General features: G+C 39.0%; 1 protein-coding gene across 3 annotated transcripts in view; it reads left to right on the top strand.

Moving 5' to 3' along the window:
- LOC134057240 (N-acetylated-alpha-linked acidic dipeptidase 2-like) overlaps positions 1-13,865 on the top strand; it is a 29,852-nt gene extending 15,987 nt beyond the window's left edge. For 2 of the 3 annotated variants that reach the window (XM_062514241.1, XM_062514254.1), the window contains 8 exons: positions 173-236; positions 2,171-2,238; positions 5,210-5,301; positions 6,782-6,872; positions 7,530-7,794; positions 11,017-11,098; positions 11,988-12,080; positions 13,676-13,865. In XM_062514241.1, coding sequence (XP_062370225.1) covers positions 173-236; positions 2,171-2,238; positions 5,210-5,301; positions 6,782-6,872; positions 7,530-7,794; positions 11,017-11,098; positions 11,988-12,080; positions 13,676-13,865 — 945 coding nt within the window. The remainder of the gene's footprint in view (positions 1-172; positions 237-2,170; positions 2,239-5,209; positions 5,302-6,781; positions 6,873-7,529; positions 7,795-11,016; positions 11,099-11,987; positions 12,081-13,675) is intronic. The other variant, XM_062514248.1, reaches the window with a different exon arrangement.
- Positions 13,866-18,830: the final 4,965 nt, after the last annotated feature.

Raw genomic sequence — 18,830 nt, forward strand, 5'->3', positions numbered from 1 at the left:
TTCACCTGCCCAGATCATTTATTCATCCTCAAACAATATAATTAGTAAGGTACACAGTAGTAATTATCCTGACTGAGATCTTAAATGTAATGCCTTAAAAAACAATGCACTTGACATGCTCTTGCCTAAATGCCACTAATTGGAAGTAAGAATTGCACATTTACAACCCTAGGAAAATGCCAAAGTCCTTCAGGAACGGGCAGTCGCTTACATCAACACAGACTCTTCTATAGAAGGTGGGTCTTTTATTTCAAACGTTATCTGACTTTATAGGTGTAACTTTTATTAGTTCTCAGTGAATTATTTACTGCATGAGATGGGTATTGTGGTATACAGAATAAGTGCAGCAAATACAGAATTAAGTGGAGAGAGAGAAAAAATTAAATTTTCATGTTGCTTTATTTTGCAAGTAGTGTCATCCATGAACTGCGGTCCACGTGTCTGAGCCCAGAATGTCTCCTCTGGAGGAGTTTATTATTCTGTGCTAATGAACTGAGCATTCTGTATGTTAAACTGTCTCTTAACTGCATTAGTTTTAATTTACAATTGTAGTTTTAATATATGACAGTCTGCTCCTTGTTCTGGTCACAGCTCCAGCTCCTTTCCCTGTGCTATTATAATATTTTAAGACAATAAATTATTATGATTTTAAGACCTCAGGCTTATGCTTTGTGGTGGTGGGAGATGCCTTGGTGCTTTGAGCTAGCGTGCTCACCTTTGTTGATTGCCAGGAGCAGGGGGTTATAGATTTATTACAGCAGGACTTTTTTTAAAACATAAGTACTGAAAACTGTTTCACAAAAAACCCTTATCCACCATTATCCAATTTACTGTGTCCTTCAGATTATGAGAAGAACATGTCATTCAGGAATGTTGCTTGGAAACTGGCTTTTTTTTTTTTTTTTGAGAGGGCTCAACACTATGATCTATATCACAAAATCCTTCTGAAATTATGCTACAATTTATTACAGCGAAACCTTTTTTACTGTTTTCTGTACTGAAATAATAATCAGAAGAGTCCTGTGAAACTGCTCTGCATCATAACCTCAGTTGTTCAGGGCAATACCCTTCCCATGTCAAATCCAACTTATTTGGGCTTCCTGTGTGTGAATAAAATGGATATCTACAGGCATATTTAGGAACTCTTTTTATTCCTGCCAGCTAAAAATTTTGTCTGTCACAAAAGGATTGAAAAGAAAGAAAAGCCAAACCCAGTTTCTAAATGCTCAGTTGGAGTTGGGGAATAAGGAGGGTTAGAACTGTTCCTTCATTTATGCTGCCTACATGCTGTGTAAAAAGTAGAGCAGAATTTCACACCTAGAAAATCTCACAAATGAAATAATAGCTTTACAACTGCTTCATATTCTCACCATAGATTGTAACGCATATTTTTTAGTTGGTTTGCAGCCAACATGCTGCTGCCTTAACAATTTTCTTCTAAATCTTGATTATTCAAACGTGTCTCTTGCTTTATGCATTAAAGAAAATGTGAAAGCAAAACAACTGGAAAATAAGCGTATAATAAGGAAAAGAACACCATGTTCATTGCGCTGGTTTAAGTATCTTGGACATCCCCCACCTGAGCAGTAAAATCCCCTGTAGACTCTTAGCATCCAGGTACTCTGAAAATTATTTTGTTTATTGTCATATGTTCTCCACAACACTTCTTATACCACTTTTTGGACAGCAAATTATTTTTATTTATTGTCCTATAGCAATGAAAAGAAGCAAAGCAAGTAATTGTTTTGACCACTTTTGTGGCTTGGATTTCTAGTTTTCAAATACAGACTCTCCATAGAAACATCATTAGCATTATCTAGTATTTTTTCCATCATCTTACTTTTTTGCCTTCTGTTCAACAAAAGCTTTGGGAAGTGTATGAATGACAAAGGCTTGCAGCTAATGGGGGATAATTAGACATACTTTAGAGCTATGGGAAGGCTTGATTACATTACTGTGGATGTACTGTAACCAACACATTTTTTGTCTTGTAGTGGCACAAAGTGAGACCATGCAGTATATTTCTGTATGCATTCTGAGGCAAGGTCTAAATTCTTGCCTTAGTCAAAAAAAGTTTATCTAAGAAAGCACTGCAGGATTTAACCCATTAGGAAGATAATGCTCCTAGTAACATGTAGGTAAAATTTCCATATCTTTGTTTTGTTTTCAGGTAACTACACATTAAGAGTTGACTGTACCCCTCTTCTCTACAAACTGGTGTATAACCTGACAAAAGAGGTACAGAATCAATTTTTTTTCTGCCTTTCTAAGACTAAGACTCCAAGTTTATTTGATAAAATTGGACTATTGAATAATATCAGTTTTATTTTATTGCTTTGCTAGAAGAATCTTGATCCCACCAAAATCAATAGCAAAGCATCCCATCAGCAGTACACAGTCCATGCTGACAGTTCCTCAGTACTCTTAAAAGGATTGAAATGTGTCACTGACATAAGTGGAATCTTATTTGCAAAATACTTGAGCAAGATCAATTCTCTAAATTTATTTTCTAAACATTGAAGGAAAATATTTTTGACACTGGCTAGCTATCATTTTCTTTGCCTGTTCCCCCAAATCTCCTCCATATCTCACTGAGCCGCTGAAATATGTGATAAATATTGAAGGATTAAGAAGGATTTTAACAGGTCTGATGTACCAATTTGCATTATTTCAAGTTGTCTAACCACGACTCCTTTACTTTCACCTCACAGGATGCATTATCATAAGGCTGAAAAATTGTGATCCATTAAATCATGGAATTTTATTTGCCATATGAGGAGTTAACCAGATTAGACACCTGTCATGAGCCATTGCCACCATCCTCAGATGAGGATTTGTCTCAATTAACAGAAGACAGCTCTGTCTGACTTAAGCAACATATGCTCCCTGTAAAGGCATTGGGTAGAAATAGGTGCCTTTAGGATGAGAATCATTTGATCAAATGTGTTTGTCTAACTTTGTATGTACAGAACTCAAACTATTTCCCCTTGGCTCTTAAGGGAACTCAGGTCACTTGTGCCCTGTAATGGCACTTGGTAGGGTGACTCCAGGTACCAGTCTCCCATCCTGCTAGATCCATTCATCCTGAGTTATTTTCAAACACAGTACACTTTTACCACCTGAAATGCCATGGTTCAGATCTGGGGAAGTTTATCTATGCTATTCCCGTGATTTTATTTTCTTTTTTTTACATTTCATTTTCTTATCAGTTCTTTCTATCTTAGTCCTTCATCCTTGCAGAGGGAAGATGCTGTGCTGTTCAAATATTAGCTCTGACACTTGGCACCCCGAAGAACATTCTCTTTTGTCTATAAAAATTTTAGTGTCCTTAGTGCTGCAGGGCCCTTGATAAAATAATTTATTTTCTGTCTGCAGTAAGCCACTAACTCAGGAAGGCATTTTACTGCAAAAGATAAGCAAAGTTACAAAAAAAGTGCTCTGGGCTAAAAATAGTACCTTGCACTTGAGCTTAAGTCAACTATTCAGCTACTACTGGTGTAAGTAGAAAACTTCATCAAAGTACCATGCAAAGTACTTGAGACCGTTGAAAAAATAAATGTCATATTTACTGTTATTTTAGCTTTTAACAGTAGAAGCATGATGTAAACAATAGAAAACCTGGCAGCCTGACCCCTGATTATGTATGTCCAAAGGAAAGTTACTCTGTTAAGGTGTCTAACATCCAGTTATCCAAAGATCTCTTTGCTCTTCTTGTTTTTCAGTGAGCCAGTTCTCACCAGCAAGAAGTGTAGTGTTTTCTTTCAGGGAGTTGTGTATTTAAGAGTGGTCCAGAACACAGATGGGACATTTAGCTGTTGACTGTCTTTTTGGCCCTGCTTTACTGCCAGGTGACATTTGGTCACCACCAGTGTCTGCAATAGCTCAACTCCAATTCCCCTGTGATTATCACTGCTTCTTCTGCATTTATACTTAAAGAACTCTTCATCTTCTCTTGAATTATCAGGATCCTTATGCTGATCCTAGATTTGGATCTAAGTCAGGGCTATGTTTTACTATGCTCTCAGTGTTGTATGAAAAAGCTGACCAATGTTTTTTGTTTTTCTTTTTTTATATGACCAGGGCTGTTAGAAAAACATCTTTGCCGGACCATAGAGTGCTTTTGCTCCCGTATGTCAGAGTTCAGCTTGCTCTTATTAATGTGCAGTTTTCACTTTAGCCCTAGGACTTGACCAGAGTACCCTGAAAATGACAGCAGCCAAGCGGTTATTTCACAAAGTTGTTATTTTCCTGCTAGCTGCTGACAGAATCTCAGAGGTCAGAACTCCTTGGAATTTCAAATTGGAGTCTGTATGTTTTTCAAGGCTGAATTGAAGTCTCAGCAATATGGTGGGACCATGTAAGTGTCCATGAACATTTATGCTTTGTGTGTCAGAAAAACAAGTTTCCAACCCTCTGCACATCATAACCAATCTTATGTTTAAAGGACCATGTCTATTAAAGGTTTAAGCGTAGGTGGAGACCAGGGCTGGAGTCTTGATTTATTTCTACTGTTAGATTTTCTAAGAGCTTTGGTCAACTTATTTTATACTTTTTCATAGTTTTGCTGGTAGCATGATGGCAGCACTAATACTTACCTTTTCCTTCCTGGTTGCAGCAGTTCTGGGGATTTCTTTGAGGCAAGGGTGAGACCCACATTAGTATATACAGTGTCTTGTACTCTGGGCTTGGTTGAACTTGGAACTTCTACAATATGACTGGTTTGGACCCTTCCTTCTAGCACAATTCTTTTGTACCTTTCCTACAGAACAAACAGTCAAATTTTAGGTTTAGCTTTGTTGAGAGAATATTGCTGCTGTGCAGGGCAAACCTCAGGGCAAACAGGCTTGTGGCTGTCATCTTCCCATGCCTGCTGAAAGCAAAGCAGGTTCTAGTTTCTGGAGGAGTCCCATAGTATTATATACGCTGTTGTCTGTGTACATGCATATTCCCCCTGTAGTAGATGAGCTCCAGGTAGCATCCTGAAGTTTTTAACTTCTTCTTTCCTACCATCTGTGGTTGGTTCCAAAAACCTCCGAGATACTTTCCTTGTTTGGGAATGCATGAATGTGTGTAACAAATGTCATTATTCACTTCTCTGCATGCAGCAACACTTCTGGTTAAGAACAATGCAGGGAGCTGCAAAGATCTCCTTGGATAATGAATTGAGTTAGAGGTACTCCCAATGAGATTATAATATTTCCCTCTCCAGATTTTAAGCCCTGATGAGGGTTATGAAAATAAATCTCTTTATGAGAGCTGGCTTGAGAAAGATCCTGCATCTGAAAATAATACCTATCCCAGGTAAGTTGTTAATATCTTTGGGGGGTTTTTACCCCAATATTTTAATCATATCATGGCATGGCTATTCACCAGAATCTTTTGAGATGTGCTATTTATGGCAGCAGTACAAGACCTTTTAGCACAAGGTGACTCTCTAGCAATATTTTTTTATAGTAAAATAAAATTTTATTTTTTTTATGTAATGATGGTGACATTCTTGCAGTGAAATGAAACCTCACACTTTCTAAACACCTTTTTATTAGTAGAAAAGCAATTTGAAAAGCATTCAGAAAAAAGCAGGGTGGGAAGAGAGTTCAAAACATAGTTTAGTCACCTACTAGATGAGATAAGAAAAGAGTTGAAAGAATCTGCCTGCAGCAGTCATTAAAAAGCAGTGATTAAAAAACTTGAGATAATTACTTCTTGTTTATACAACAGATATAAATGTATTACATTACAAATATATATATATATATATATATATATATATATATATATGAGTGTATGAAGACTTCATATTTGAAGGGATTGCAACTCCAAAACACTTTTCTGGCCTGTGACTCAGAAAGCCTAAATCTTATTCACAGAGTGGCGTTACTGACATAAGGTAAACTGCCCCTTTTTGTGATTTCACAAAATAAATTTCTGCATGTTTCTGGCCCTGCTGAGTTTCTGGATTCATTAGACTCACCGAGAATTCTTCCTTTTGAAAAATCTGCCAGATCTGATCTTTCTTAGTTGATGCACATAATTCCTTGCAGAAATGTACACTAACTTCAGCTGGAACAAAGAAAACTTTTCTTTTTTCTTTTTAAATTTTTTTGGTGGGTGTGTGGTTGTGGTTTTTTTTCTTGTTTTGTTTTGTTTTTTTTTTTAAGAAACATTAATTATTCACCAGGCCAGACATATAAACCCCAAACGTAAACATTTGCAAATACTTAGAATGCTACGTCTGTCTCCTGCCGTTCCCTTAGCCATGCTACACCACAGCTCCCCATCAGATGGCAGCGGTGGCCCATCGGTGGCCCGCAGGTGCAGAATGCCGCCCGTGCCTTCCTTTCGCAGTGGGAATTATTTATCGGTCTTGGATTCTGCTGTGGAATGTGCCAAGTACAAAAACACATCTGTCTTTACACATACTGCTGCACAATTCGGATTAGTTTGGAAATAGTAGATTGATGTTTTAAAACGGCAGAGACATGACTGATACAATTTTATGTATCAAGTGTTTGTTGACATTTTTAATGTCATCACTGCTGCAATTAGGATTGCCACAATTAAAAGATCTTCATAGCAATATTGGACACTGAATCAGAGTGTTGGAATAAAATCAGTTAAGTAATTAAGCTTGCCATTCATCTAGTCTTTGATCTTACTAGTGTCCCTGATGTGCCCTTCAGAAGAACGGACCTCAATTTCTGAAAAGTCTGCATTTTGCATAAATTACTACCATACTATTCAGTAAGTGCTCTCACTAGGATGTTGTCTTTTCTGCATGCAGAATAAATAAACTGGGGTCAGGCAGTGATTTTGAAGCTTACTTCCAGCGACTGGGAATTGCATCAGGCAGAGCTCGTTACACCAAGAATAGGGTAGGTCTGACAATTTGCTTGAAGTTTGATAGCGCTGAGCAGTCATCCTGTTAAAAGCATTTATTCATAATTAATAAAAAACCTTCAAAGCATCTTTGACTGGTTTGTATATCTGTGACATTTCTTATTTTAGCAAGGAAGCTAAATGTTTGGAGAATAAAACATGTTACAGTGATGTGTATATTCTATAGGATTTCAAGTTCACGGAAAGGTATTTATAGAGTCTGATTGAAGGTGGATAGTTTGTACCACCATGCTATTAATAGTCCCCTTAATATACAAATCTTCCATAGTTGTGTTCAGAAACAGCTGCACAAGGTAAAAAGGGGCTGTGATCAAAGACTTTTGCTATCCAAAGTCCAAACTGTTTTCACACTTGGAGAAGGTGACCTCTGTGCAATGGAACTGAAGGCAGGTCTGTGTGGGTGGAGAGAAGGAAGCCTGTTCACTTAATCCTGTGAAACAGTCCATGGATTCAAATTGGTTTAATTTTTTAATGGGAACACACAAAAATGAAGTATAGTAAATTGTGTTTTGTAGCAAATAGCTTTTCTGATTTGGAAGCCAAACAAAAAATCAGAGTCATAAAGGGATCAATACAACTTTTAACTGCAGTCAGAATACAGGGCATTGACAAATTTGCTTGCTCTTTTCCAGAAAGCAGATAAATTCAGCAATTATCCTGTTTATCACACTGTGTATGAGACATTTGAGCTAGTGGAAAAATTTTACGACCCCACCTTCAAGAAACAGCTAACAATTGCACAGTTAAGAGGCAAACTGGTTTATGAACTGGCAGATTCCCAGATCATTCCGTTCGACTCCAGAGACTACGGAGAAGCCTTAAAAGGATACAGCAACAGAATTTATAAATTGGCCAAGAAGCATGAAGAACAGCTGAAACTTTACAAAGTATCATTTGGTGAGTAACAGCCACAGGACTGTTTCTTATGTGCAGTAATTAGAATATGCAGGCGCATGTTACATGTTAGCTCTGCAACGTAATTCCTTTCTTTCGTGTTTGAATTTTGCCATTACAGTAAAGAGCCTCTATTTTTTTTTTCCTAAATACAACACAGGTTTAACGCATCAAGACAATAGTCTTGATAAGAGGAATTTAAGAATTTTCATGCATATTATTAATTATAGGCATTATTACAGTGCTCATGGGCAGTCAAGGACCTCATATGTAAGACAAAGAAGGATCTCAGCCTGCTTCTCACTCCCTCGCTTAAAAAAGAAAACAAGTCAAGTGCTTATGGCAACTGCTTGGAAATTGAGGGACATAGATGTCCATTCCTCTTCATCCAAAACTTCATCTGACTGTGGGGAGGGAGCTTCACCATCCCTCAGTGCCTGGTTGCCATTTTTAAGCCACAGGAGCACTTTTCCAGCTCTTTTGCATGAATACATCTATTTGCTGAGCACCTGAGCATGTTGCTCTGGAGCCAATAAAATAAGTCTAAAGCAGCAGAGTGCTCTGGATCCCAGGCTGTGATAGCATCCACAGTCATTTTCTGTCCCGCCTTTTTTTCTTTTTTTTTTTTTTTTTTTTTGCCTTGATCACTCCTTGTGTTTCTGTACCAAGGAGATTTTTCAGTCAGTCCTAATTCACTTGTTATCTGATGAACCTATGGTTTAGAGATATAAACCACCTTTTGGAGATGCAGTCCTTGTTTGGGGTATGTGAAATATTATAAGTAACTCTAATTGAACCCACATTTGGGAGAAATTAAAAATTACATTTGAAATGTCATGTAATGGTTTAGGTGAAAAATTGATGACTATTTTGAAAAGAAATGCTTTTTTTGGAAAAAGGCCTCCTGAGATACAGGAAGCCTTGTGTGATGGAACATCTGGTCTGAGAGTCTGTAAAACACTAGGAGTTATTTCTGTGTGTTCTAGTGTTCACTGCAGCATATCTTGTAAGATCAAATCTATTTTTTGCAGTAGTTGAACATCCATCAAAGTATCTGGGAAAGAATTTATTTTCATTGTTTGAGTTTCTGTCTATTTTCAGATTAAAAGTTATGCAAACTACCTCCTGACCAATGCATGTATTCTTGCTCCTAGAATCTACAAGCAATCTTCTATTTTTAGCTCTTTTTTTTCTGACCCAAATACCACTGAAACCTCTCCTTAGTAACTTTATAAATGTATCCTTTTCACTATTTTTTTCAGTCTTATCATTATTTTTATGGCTCTTCTCTGATACCTGATGAATTTTAAAGTATTTCTTGAATGAAGCTATATTTTTAAATCTTTTACTTAATCTATTGCACCAAAGTACATTAAATAACATAGGTAGATTTTACAATACTGTGAAAATTAAAGTTTATTTCACTCAGTGTTTTCGTGGAATTGCTCATTGACAACACTGAATGTCAGAAAATTGTTGATTAAGCTTGACTAAATCATATAATTGTCCTTTAAAAGAATAGATTAAGGTTCTTACTTGCATCTGGATTCACATTTTAGCTGTTCATCTGCAACAAGGAAGGCTGGAATCTTTTTTTTTATAAAATATATGCTTGTAGTCATATGCTATCAGGAAATAATGTTTTCAAGAGGGGGAAAAAAGACACGTGATGTTTTCTAAAATAACCAACACTGGCAATACTGAGTAGCTAGTGAAAACGAACACAAAAATTCTTATATATGTATGTCAGATGATATATTTTTTTCCCTCTCTTAAATCCCCTCCTAGTGCTTCTGAAATATAATTTGTTGCTGTGATATAGCCATGATGTCAGCAGGGCAGAACTCTGCCTCCTGGCAAACTTAGAGCTCTTGACACAGGGCTGCGGACAAGTGTGAATTCTCACCCTCACAAGGTGACATGTCCCTCTGAGCTGCAGTCTGTAAACAGCTTGCATACATAAATTCTGTGCCTCCAATTGCACCAACTAAACAACAGCAAATAAGACAAAAAAGAAGCAAGTGTAGGCTCGTTTGTTACAAATAGAAGTTTACTACAAATAGAAGAGCAAGTGAGTCTGAGGAACAGCTTTCGATAGGAGTCCTGGGAACAGAAAGCCTGTCACGTGAAACTGGGTGATAAATGTATAAACAGTGAAGGGATAGTAGTTACCAACAGAGGACTGGATTTAGGAGATGATCTAATAATTTGTCCCATCTTCCTGCACAATTGAAGAGAGGGTACTTGGGTTTAGCCAAAGTTTTTCTGAAACTTGTGGGCAAAAATTACAAGTTTTAAACTGCCTTTCTTTCTACTTGAGCTGAGTTTTGGTGGGGCCAGAAGTTAGCCTCATAAAATCCACTTGTGATTTATCCTACAAAAATTACTTGCATAAATCTGCTTTTCCCAGGTCTCTATTAAATAGAGCCTTCTGCAAGAAAATCATCACAGCTGCTACTGCCATTAAAAGTAAGGCCTGCTGCTTCTCTAAGTTATTCCACATGTCTTTGATGTACTGGGCTGGGACAGGGCAGGAAAAAGCAGGAGCCATTCCTGCCCACCTGGCTGCACACAGGCAAACCAACCCCTGGGGTCTGAGTGGCAGGGCTGTGGGACAGCACAGAGGGACACAGCATAGACACCTCCTGTGCTGCAATTCCAGCTTGCAGCAGGCACAGGACTTGGCTGCTTTAATCTGCTGTGTCTTTCCCTGTGTGCCAGGACAGCTGTGCCTTTTGTGCCTCAGGTAACACTGCTCGATGCACCTATCACACTCTCCTGCTGTGCTGTGAAGGGGACATCTCTCTCCTAGAGCGAAATCCTGCTGTTCTTCCACAGCCTTCTGGAACAGCTGGTATTTCTGATGGAAGTCAGGCTTTTTATACCTGAACACCGCAGTGCATTTGTTAAACAGGAAACTGCAGAGCTCTCAGTTTGCAAAGACAGCCAATTTTTTGCTTGCAAGGCAGGAGGAAGATGTATGACTGTGAAAGCTTTCCCAAGCACTTTGCTTTTGGAGACTGGGTCTCATTGTGAAAGGTATTTGCTGGTAGTGCAGCTCTTTAAAGTCTGCACTAGGGAAACCAATCAATTACTTTAAGATAACAAAATTAATGCTATTATATCAGCAAGACAAACGTAGTTCTCCCACTGGGCAACTGAAAGGTGTGTTTGGCTTAGTGAATACTGTGAAGTTGTTAATGTAGTGAGTCCTTCCATTCCTAGATCCTCTTTTTTCTGCTGTGGTGAACTTCTCAAAAGCTGCTGCTGACTTTCACAGGAGACTTGAACAAGTTGACAAGAAAGAGTAAGTCAGAAAAAAACCCACAAAAATGTTAGGTACCCAGAGTGGCAGTTCTTTATTTCTTCTACTACACAAGGATTCTCTCTGATTAGTGTAGAACAGAGCTCTGAACCTTGAGACAGGCAGTATCTTTTAAGATGAATTAGCAGATACAAGAATGTTTCCTGTGATTGATAGTATGAGCTGTAGAGCTTATTACTAGTATCAGGTTGTCATTAAAATTACTGTAACATATGGAAAGGCAAGTAGCAATGAGAGTTGGACTGAGATCTCTACTTAGACACCTACACTTGAGTGTTGTAGGTGATGCCAGAATTTGTACTTGCAGCACACTTCAAAGACAGAGGATGATGATTCTCAGTATTTGAGACACCCACATGATGCCTGAAAGCCTAAGGCCCCTGCAGGACTCCTGTGCTCTCTGAGTGCAGTGACTGCAGGCCACATATAGTATCAGTTGTGTTTAGGCAGCTGAATCCCATCCTTACTGTGTTACTGTATAGATTAGAACAGGACTATGAACATTTGGCTTATGGGTGGACACCAAAATTTAGCTATCTTCATCTGTGTAAATATAAGTATTCCTCTCCCCTCTGTTAAGTGGAATCTTTCCAGTGCCATTAAATACTAAGCAAGTATCTGGCACTCTCAGACAGCTTCCCATTTTATTTAGCATAGTGTGAAAAGTTGTTTTCTAACACAGAAATATCAGTTCATTAATACAACGTGGATTCACCATCTCCATTTACAAAACCTCATCTTTTTTTTGTGAACTGTAGACCACACTTGTCTTTTTAATTTTTTTTTTTGTCAGATAAAAAAAGAAGTGTTTTAAATGAAACTGGGAAGTCATGTTTCCCTGCTGTGTGACGTTTGTCTCCCTCTCCTGCAGTCCAGTTGCAGTGCGCCTCATGAACGATCAGCTGATGTTGATAGAAAGAACTTTCACTGATCCTCTGGGCTTGCCAGGAAGGAAGTTTTACAGGTGAGGCTAAGAGTTTCTTAACCTTCTGTGTAAGGCACTTTATTTTTGGAGCTGACTGATCAGTTGAATTGCTGTATAGATCTCACAGGAATTACAGAGTTCAACACATTGCTTTAAGTACAATCCAGTGAGTACTGGACTTTGTTTATAACCCTTAAGGTGAACTCCTTGACTACACCAGCCTTGTGAAGCCAAATTCCTCTCTTTTGGCTCTCTTTTTATTAGCTATAGTTGAACCACAACACCATTACACTCTGACTTTTAATTGCAGAATTGCAGTACTACTGCTGTTACAAGTTGCTCTTGTGATAGTCTGTAAAGTGAGGATTGAGTGGAGAATGAATGAACTGTATTGAAAAAACAGGTGGAAAGAGGGTAGAGTAAAAGGGAGACAGGAATGAGAACAGATGTGTAGTGACGGTCAGTTGAAGAGAGAAGCTGAGAAGAGAGAGACCTTTCAGCACAGGATAAAGGCCTGTGAGCTGTGCAACAGAGCCACATCTGTCCCAGCTTTGGCTGCTTCTATGGGTGCTCCAAAAAGCTTAAACCACTAACTACTATATCCTTCTAGAAACCTACTGCTTTTATTAGAAATACCTGACAAGAATCCACCTTTCAGTGTCAGGGGTGTGAGTACCTCACTTTGCTCTCAGTATCCCCCTTTTCCTAACATCTGGATATATCTGACTCATCTGACTCACTGATGGATGGCTTTCACACCATGCAAGAACTCTTTCAGGCAGGTAGAACTGAGAATCACATTTCCATCCACCTACGATAAACTGTCATTCACCCTTTGAGAACAATGAAGCAATTTCTTTCCAGCAATTTTCTTGTTGCTTGTTGGATATCATTTGGAGCTGTCTTTTTTTTGTGTGTGTGTGTGTGTGTGTGGTTTTTTTTTAATACATTTTTAATTATTACTAGTTCTTGCTTGCATTTATTAATGTAATTTTAATGTTTCTTTTAATTTGGGAGGACTCTTTCACATGGTGTAAATGTCCTTTGATACTTCATAGTTAAAATCAATTTAAGAGCAGATCTCTAGCTATTCATTATTTAGGAAAAAAAACTATACCAAAAAAATAAGATCAATATTTTGTGCACTTCTAATCCAGCATGATAATTTCTTTTCTGAGGAATTCATGCTTTTCTCAAGAATTCACCCACAGATTATTTTCTTCTTTTAAATTACTTTTCCCAGGAAAGTAATCTGCTGACCAGCATGCATTCCATTTCTCACAATACACCTACAACTAAGCTTTATTCCCTGTTCCTGACTGCCAAATTACTTAGACAGGTTTGTTGAGCTCCCATTTTCAGAAAGTGTAACATGGTTTTGTTCCTAATTAGATAAAGGTGTCATCTCTTCCCAAGGAGAAAGCCACCTGACCTGAATCTCTGCCCTTTCCAATAGATTTTCCTCTTGGGACTGTTCCTGTCCTTTTAAAGACCAATTTAGTGTGTATTTAGTAAGTTCTGATCTTCCTGGGATTCACAGCTGTTTTATATAGTACAGACACATACAATGAATGCACACCCCATTAATAGTTTCTTTTATTTGGAATAATTGCCTTTTTCTTCTTTACCCACAGACATGTCATTTTTGCTCCAAGCAGCCACAATAAATATGCAGGAGAATCCTTCCCAGGAATCTATGATGCCATGTTTGATATTGAGAGCAAAGCTGATCAACATGAAGCCTGGGAAGAAGTGAAGAGGCAGATTTCCATTGCAGCCTTCACTGTGCAGGCAGCAGCAGAAACACTGAAGGAAGTAGCATAAGATGATGCCTTTGAAAACTCACACAGTGAAGTGTGTCATGCAGAGCTGTCACAGTTGGCTGCAGCAGCCCAGTGTCCCCGACTGGGTCTCCAACCTCCCAAACTGCATGGTAGGTGAGCAGAGCTCTGTGTGTCAGAGAGCTCCTGAGCTAGGAATTGCTGCATCTCTGGTAATGACAGAACTGTAGCTTTGGGTGTGGGGAGAAGTGGGGAGAGGGAGAAGCAAGAACAATCAGTTTCTGATTAGAATTTTCTGAGAGATCTGCCAGCTTTGAGGACCTGATGTTTTGGATGTACAGTTATGAAAACAATTATTTGCCAAGCTACCTGCAAATTTTGTCCACAGCAGTGATCAATAGCACACATTTTGACAGACAAAGTGTAATACTTGGCCTGTCCATTTTTCTTGTTCTGATGATTACTTTTATAATAGAAGACACCAAAAGCATCTCTGCATTTCAGAATCTAGTCTGCAGGACTGGTGAATGCTCATTGCACTGATTTGCTTTCTTTGCTTTAAAAAAATAAAAAATTACTTTACTACTGATTACCAAAGCAGTACTTCCCCTTCTCAATATTCAAGGAAAATGGCAGCTTATATGCAGAAATCCAAAAGCATGTTCTCAGAGGAGTGCATGTCTATCCCTCTGAAAGCCACTATGCATCTCCCTCCTTTATTTGCACTTTGGAAAATAATGATTTTGGAGGGTAACCAAAAGCTGACCTCCCTGTTCTTTTTGGCAATTTCTCTAGTTCCAAACCTGTCACAGCTTTTGTTCCTATTTTTTCCCGGGCAATCTCTTTCACATTTTTTCCATCTGAAGGAGCTGGAGGACCTTGTTACTATTAGCATGGAGCTCTAGATAATTCTGTCTTCAAATAAGACCTGAAGAATGTTTCCCATCAGGAGATGATTTTACATTCAAGGAGGAACTTAAATGCATGAGAAGGTCAGTTGTACAAAACTGCTTAATTTGTATAAAAAGACAAAAATTAAAAAACCCTCTCGCTTCATTTGCCCTTTAGATGTAATTTTCAACTACCTGCTTTAAAACTAATAAAATTGCTAGAATTTTACTGAATCACATTCCAGCTTGTGGGAACTGACCCTAAGCAATTTCTTCTCTTATGTAAAATATACTACATTTTTTCTCACTACCATAAATTGCACCAGGTTGTGGGAATAAAATCTTCATTTTATGCAGAATAGAACAGATGTGGCCCTAAAAAGGACAGAATTAGAGAAGCAGGACAGAGGAGTTGTTCTCATGTCAGATCCCTTGAATTCAAACAAGGGAACCAGAAATAACTTGTGGGAAGTTGTTTTAAGGGATATATGCCACCAAGAAGTGAGGCTTTCACTAGCATCACTTCCAGTAAGCCTTCATGAAAGACAAAGAATTGTTTACTTGAGGATGTTGTTCTCAAAATGGGACTGGAACATAACTGCACTGGGTTTTTTTTTTCCCTTTCTTTGAACCATGTGCCCTTCCTGCTCCATCATAACTTTACATTAACTGCAACAGGCAGTACTGAATGTGCCCCCAAGGGAGGGTTAGGATATCCAGATGGTGGAAAAATGCCATTAGTACCTGTTCCTTATGAGCAGCAGCCAAATTTGGATCATTCAGTAGTTGCTGCTGTAGGATCACTGGAATATAAGGCAAAAAAGGAGTTTCCACATTGAAAGGAAATATCTGATGAAACTTTCTTTTTCCTTCATTTACATTTCCTTCATTTATATACATAGAGAGCTAGAAGCCAGTGAACAAATGTTTCACCAGTAAACATAACTCCTTCAGTGGTAGCTAGCCTTTGATATTCTGCACTATTACCTTGCTGCTGCAAAAGAACATACAATCTCTCCTTGCTACCCTGGGCAGTTTGAAGCTATAAGAATAAATTACAGCTCACAGCAGGCTGAATGCACAGCTGTCATTGATCACTTTGCTCTTCTTGTCAACTTAATTGATAACTGTGTGAATGTGAGATTCATCATGACCAGCTACCTCCTGAGAAATATACAAAATAGATTAAATCTATTTTCATTCCTGTCCATAAAGTTCTGCTGAGGGAGAGTAACATCCAAACCCTTATAAATAAGGAAACCAAACCACTTATAAATGGCTTATACTAACTAATTTCCACAAAATCCCTTATTCTTGGTATTGAAAGGATCAGTTACTCAGAGCTCCAATTGCCTTTCCTTCCTCAATGGGTAGAATCTTATGTTCTATAGATAAGCAAGCAAGCCCCTGTTGCTGTCCCCCAGCCCAAAGTGTAGCTCTGCCTCCCCACAATTTTCAAGTGTGGGAAGGGAATTTTTCACACTCTCTTTACAAATGGATAACACTGGATCACCTACTCTGTCCTTCCCCAATTCCATCTGCCCAGTTCCTTCACTCAGCCTGGCTGAAGCAATCAGTAAATCTTATAACCGGGAGAAACCAACTCTTCAGCCTAGACTGGAGTCGCAATACAATCTGGCAAAATTAAATCTGGATGGACAAAGTATCACAAATATATTTGGGTTGTCAATTGCCTCTTTAGAATATTTGTTCCAAAGAGACAGTGCCTGGAACTTTATTTCAGCTTGGAGACAATTTTAGCAGGACCTGTTACATTAGTAGAAGAGGTAATAGTCTTAAACTGGAGCAGGGTCAATTTAGGTTACATAGACAAGTAGGATTTTTACAATGCAGATGAGGAAACACTGGAACAAGTTGCCCAGACTGATGGTAGATGCCCCATCCCTGGAAACATATTCAGCATGACCTGTTTTTTTTCCCTCTCTGAACTCGTCAAGTTTCATTCATGAGAATTTAGTGTACAGTTAACAGTGCTATTGAAAAAGCTGAATGTTCACGACAATGAACATCATGAACTTCCCTACGGCAGAGCAGAGAAGACAACACTAATTAAATGAAGTACACAGAAATCTTGCTTCTGCTGTTTGGAGTAGAACCAAAGTGTTCTGCTCACAGAACAGTATCTGCTCACAGAAAGTGCCCTCAGAGAAATTCAGTAGGCACTGAATTTAGCAAGCAGTCTTTGTTAAGGTATAAGATTGTTCCCCTTACACCACTGAGACTTGTGCCAGTTATAATCTATGAAATCAAGGATGCTCCTGTCAGCATCAATGTTTCTCCTGATGGATGCTGCACCCTTAAACATCTTCTTCAGCCTGGGGAGCTCAAGGAATCGAGGAGGAGGAGTAAGAGTGCTTTGTTAGGCACCTCATGTAGGAGGGGCTGGACCTGGTTCAAATAAACTCCAAACATGTTCCACCCTTTCATTAAGGGAAAGAATGGGAGAGGCAATAACAGAAAAGCATTTCACAGGAGGGTATCGGATAAGAATAGACTTGCTAAGTTTACATGGCACTTTGCCCCAATGTGCTTTGCTAGCTTGCTGACATGTTCCTGATGCTGCCATCCACATTACTTCCAAACTTGGCTGTACTTTCCAAAGGGAACCCAAGTCACAGTTGCTGGACACAGTGACTTGTGAAAACACACCCTTATGTAAGCCCTAAGAAGCAGGAGTTAAAGCAGAGGAAACATGACCAGCTGTGAACACTGAGCTCTGAAAGGTATAGATCTCTCTGAGGTCGCTCATCCCTTCAGGTATTTCTGGAACCAACACCCTCCTACTGAAGCACTGCTTTTGTTTTCTCAGCTCTGTCTCCTAAGCCATAGTTCCATACTATCTGCTGGAGCCTGCATGCCTGGACACCTCCTGCCTGCACTGAAGCTCTCTTCAGTCTGCAGCACACACCATATTACCCTGGCATGACCCTTACAGGAGTGTGGCTACTGACAGCAGTGACAGTGTCATCCACTGCCATGGCAGAGGAGTCAAACATTAACATCCTGCCAGTATAATTACAGGCAGAAAGAAACTCACTTCATAAGGAAAGCTCATTGTTGGTATGCTAAAAATCTTAACTGTGCCATCAAAGACTGATTAGTCTATACTATTAAAGAAAGAAGAAAGGCTAGTACAAACCTTCCAACAGAAAAGCAGTTACAGTATTTATGAGCTGTTTCTCTTCTTGGGATCGTTCTTATCCAGAAGTGCCTCTTCTCCAATCATCCCATGTCAGCAGTCCTCTACACCACATCCCATGCCCCAGTTTTCAAGGCCCCTGCACATATCCCTCTGCAGCATGGTACTAGAATCAGAAGTATGTTGCTCTACACAGCAAACCTGCTTTAGTAGTTATATTAAAAATACATCTACATCAAGCAACTACAGAATGAGAAACAAGGTAAACCAAGTAAGACAATAGTCACCTGGACATGAGAGAAGTTTTAAAGGCCAAACAAGCCAGAACAACACTGCAGGCAGGTTAAAAGTTCAGACAAAGCAAGCCTGGCAGGTTCCAGGACTCTGCAGAGCTGGAATGAAGCTTCTGCCATGCTACCAGCCAGAAGAATCCTGTGTTCTTTGAACTGTCAGCAGAAATTGACACCTGGGGACTGTGTGGGGGAGATCCCAAGTTTTTTGAAGGATATCATTAAGGACAGCTATTTATCTATAGCCATATGCACAGTTACTGTCCTGTCCTGATATCTATCTATATTTTCAAGTCACCCCTGCTGAGCTTTTACAGCATGACTGGACTCCAGTTTTGCAAATACCATTCTTGTCATCTGCAGTCTGATAAAAAACAACCTGCCCGAGGACCAGATATTTTATAGGATTCGGAGTGTGACTACAGGACTTGGCATATGCCTCTCAGGCAGTATTATACACTGTTTTGTACTAAAACACTATTACCAGAATATGGAGAAGCTCTGGCAAAATCTATCAGCTCTCTCATGGCTACTGCAGAGTCTGCACAAAACTATATTTACAACTTCAGTGAAGAACACCTGCAATGCATGGAGGAAAAGGGAGCATGCACAGTGCCACAAGTTGCAATACACTCCTGAATAGTTACACTTATTGTCCTTATGGGACA

Source organism: Cinclus cinclus, chromosome 2, assembly GCF_963662255.1.
Source record: "Cinclus cinclus chromosome 2, bCinCin1.1, whole genome shotgun sequence".
Taxonomy (NCBI): Eukaryota; Metazoa; Chordata; class Aves; order Passeriformes; family Cinclidae; genus Cinclus; species Cinclus cinclus.